The sequence below is a fragment of the Sinocyclocheilus rhinocerous genome, unplaced genomic scaffold (assembly GCF_001515625.1).
Source record: "Sinocyclocheilus rhinocerous isolate Xijiao unplaced genomic scaffold, SAMN03320098_v1.1 scaffold920, whole genome shotgun sequence".
Lineage (NCBI taxonomy): Eukaryota > Metazoa > Chordata > Actinopteri > Cypriniformes > Cyprinidae > Sinocyclocheilus > Sinocyclocheilus rhinocerous.
The window spans coordinates 248,559-252,106 of record NW_015636975.1 but is presented as its reverse complement, the minus strand read 5'-3'; the positions used below and the strand labels follow the sequence as shown (position 1 = coordinate 252,106).

Below are 3,548 nucleotides of genomic sequence, written 5' to 3'. Positions count from 1 at the left end.
AAAAATATATATATATATATATATATTTAGTTAAAGTTTCATTAATTTTCTTTTGTGTTTTTGGTCATTTTTATTGGGTCCTTTTAAGTCCCTGTCTATATAGTAATTATTAGTTTTTATTGAAGTTTTAGTTTATTTAGCTTTAGTTATTTGATCAATTACATTTAACTGAATGAAAAAGAGAAATGTTGCCTTGGCAACTAGCTGAATGCTAAAATAAATAATTAAATATAAATACATACATTTATACTTATTTTTAATTCATATATTAAATTAATTTTATATTATTTCCAGTAACAAAAATGTTTTTTATGATTTAATATGATATGATATAGTTAATGATAATAAACCCCATGAGTATCAGGTCAAACACGTCACACACTCACATGAGCAAAAAAGTCTGAACACAGTGAATGAATCTACAGCATCACAATTGAACACACTGAATCATGCTCCTCATGACCTAAAAACCATCTGATCTAAAAGCTTCTGCTTCAGTGCTCAAAATGAGTTCGACTTGCACCAGATAGTAGCTGAAAAGCATCATGAATCGCTCATCACACATTCCTCCTTCACCAGCATCCCAGAATGCATCTCATGAAGGACGGATCTGCAATCTAGTCAAAGATTTGCATTTGTGTTTTCATCATTCCCAGAATTCCACTGGTGTGATTTCATCACTGCACTGTTATTCTAACATGAGGAAAAGAGTCAGAACGAGCGCATGTAACTCATGTGTACCTAGTTGTACAAACCACACAATCATATGATCCTGTTGATAAAGTCACAGGCACAGGCAGTGAAACAGCATCTGATGATTTATAAGCTTAAAAACACTGTTACATAATGAACCTTTAAGACGCTGTGTGTGTGGATGTGGTTTTAATATGAACGTTGGACCTCACAGCTGGAGAGAATCATGTTTCGCTTTTACAGGAAAATCCCAGGATTCCTGGAACAGCTGCAACTCGACTGGCAGATGTGAAGCCAGAGGATCAGAAATACAACGCTGACCTCTGACCTGTGCAGTGACTCTCACCATTGCAGAGGATGTTGTCAAGGGTGTAGAAGCCCTTCTCACAGCTGCACATGAAGCTGCCGGGGAGGTTGTAACACGTTTGGCTGCAGCCCGCAGGGAATTCTGGGTCTTCACACTCATTAATATCTGTGAACAAATGGAGTCAATAAAATAAATACCAATAAAGCTGCAGACAGAAATGATCCGTCAGATAGTCTGTTCACTAGTACTAACTTCTGAGCTAGGTGGCGCTGTAACCTTTGCTTGTAAATGCATTATTTACATTTATGCAGTTGGCAAACGCTTTTATTCAAACGATTTACACAGCATTTAAGGTTTACATTTGATCAGTTCATGGATTCCTTAGCAAAATGATGATATATCTGGGTTATTATAGTAAACAAAAACTGAAACTGAAACAATAAAGAAAACTTAAAATAAAAATAAACATTACCTGAAATGAAATAAAATATGCAAAAAAACTGTTTCAACTAGTTTCCAAAGCAACATTTCTAAATTTCATTTAGTTTAGCTAATATATTAAAATAACTAATACTGTTATATATTCAAACATAATTGTACAATACTACTGTATTTCATATGCAACTTAGTGTTATTGTAAATGAAAAAAATACATATTGTAAATTAAAAATCACTCACTTCATTAAATATTAAATACATAAAGAAAGTTTAAAGAAAGGATTAAAGAAAGTTCAAAGTTTCACACTTAGAGAGAGATCGACCGATGATCACTTTTCCCAATATTTTTCCTGATATTTTAGCATTTTTCAATAATCAGATATAAATTTTGTAATGCCTGATATACTGTCTACCATCTTGTGCTTGTTTTAAGAATTGCACACAAGACCACCATTACGGCACTGCGTTTGAGAGAAAACGAGTCAACAACTGTGTTCACAGGTAACTTAAAGGGATAGTTCACCCAAAAATGAAAATTTGATGTTTATCTGCTTACCCCCAGGGCATCCAAGATGTAGGTGACTTTGTTTCTTCAGTAGAACACAAACAAAGATTTTTAACTCAAACCGTTGCAGTCTGTCAGTCTTATAATGGAGGTGAATGGGAATCACGGCTTTGAGAGTAAAAAAAAAACATACGCAAACAAAACCAAATTAAACCCTGCGGCTCGTGACGATACATTGATGTGTAAAGACACAAAACGGATCGCAGACTTATAAGTGCATTACCGCCACCTATCTCTCAAATACCATTGACACTCTATCTACAATCTCAATTAGGAGTGTCAATGGTCCATTTGAGAGATAGGTGGCGGTAATTATGCACTTATAAGTCTGCAATCCGCCGTAAAGCAAGAAGAAGTAGTTCAGTTCAGTTTCTTGCACAGACCGATCGTTTTGTGTCTTTACACATCAATGTATCGTCACGAGCCGCAGGGTTTAATTTGGTTTTGTTTGTGTATGGGTTTTTTTTTCTCAAAGCATTCACTTCCATTATAAGACTGACAGACTGCAACGGTTTGAGTTAAAAATCTTCGTTTGTGTTCTACTGAAGAAACAAAGTCACCTAGATCTTGGATGCCCTGGGGGTAAGCAGATAAACATCAAATTTTCATTTTTGGGTGAACTATCCCTTTAACTTGCTTTGCTTTAATTTATACACTTTATTTATCATAACAGCCATTAATACACAAATGGTACATAAATATTTGATATGTAGTTGCTAGGAAATAGAGACAAACTCACATGGTCATGCAATCCATCAAGTCATGTCCCAAAAACATAACTTTACATGAATAAAAAACACCCTTGAATGAGTGCATGTTGGAAATAAAACAGCTTAATTTAATCCTCTCTCTGTTGTCTAGGCTCATCATTAGTTTTGTGAAGTCTCAGTGCAGTGTAATGAACATGAAAACGTTTTGTGGTCAGTATGATGAATCTCAGCTCACCCTGCTCACAGCGCTGACCCCTCCATCCAGCTTTACACACACACGTGAAGGAGCCCTGACCGTCCACACAGCGCTCATAACCGTCCTTATGACACGGCAGCGGCAGACACTGGTTACTGATCTCTGAAACACAACAAACAACTCAAACTCACAATCAACACAGACACAACACTGTCTCAGACTAGATAACAGTACTAGTGCTGGATCACCTTGAACACAGGTACGGAGGTTCTGAGGGATTCCAGGCTCAGAGTTTGGATTATTGATCCCGACGCGGTGAGATCCCAGACACACTACAGAGAAAACAACAAGATACAACACATACACGACATGACACACACACTTCAGTCCATCTAATGATGCACTGTTACGTCACACAACATGTCATAAATACAATTTTCAATCAATTACAATTGCTTCTTAAAAAAAAACAAAAAACTGATCAAGTACAGGAACTTGCTACTGCCAATACATAAGCCGATATGGTGCTGTTAAAGGGTTAGTTCAGCCAAAAATAAAAATTAGGCTGTGTTTTACTCACCCCCGATGCATCCTAGGTGTATATGACTTTCTTCTTTCAGACGAATCCAGTCAGAGTTA

The 3,548-nt window shown here is 36.2% G+C and overlaps 1 protein-coding gene across 1 annotated transcript in view; it reads right to left on the bottom strand.

The window, feature by feature from the left end:
* pros1 (protein S) overlaps window positions 1-3,548 on the bottom strand; it is a 21,240-nt gene that overhangs the window by 13,343 nt on the left and 4,349 nt on the right. Inside the window, exons 4-6 of the mRNA XM_016563082.1 lie at window positions 3,158-3,241; window positions 2,949-3,071; window positions 1,040-1,165 (exon numbers count right to left, since the gene is read on the bottom strand). Of these exons, the coding sequence (XP_016418568.1) occupies window positions 1,040-1,165; window positions 2,949-3,071; window positions 3,158-3,241 (333 nt within the window). The remainder of the gene's footprint in view (window positions 1-1,039; window positions 1,166-2,948; window positions 3,072-3,157; window positions 3,242-3,548) is intronic.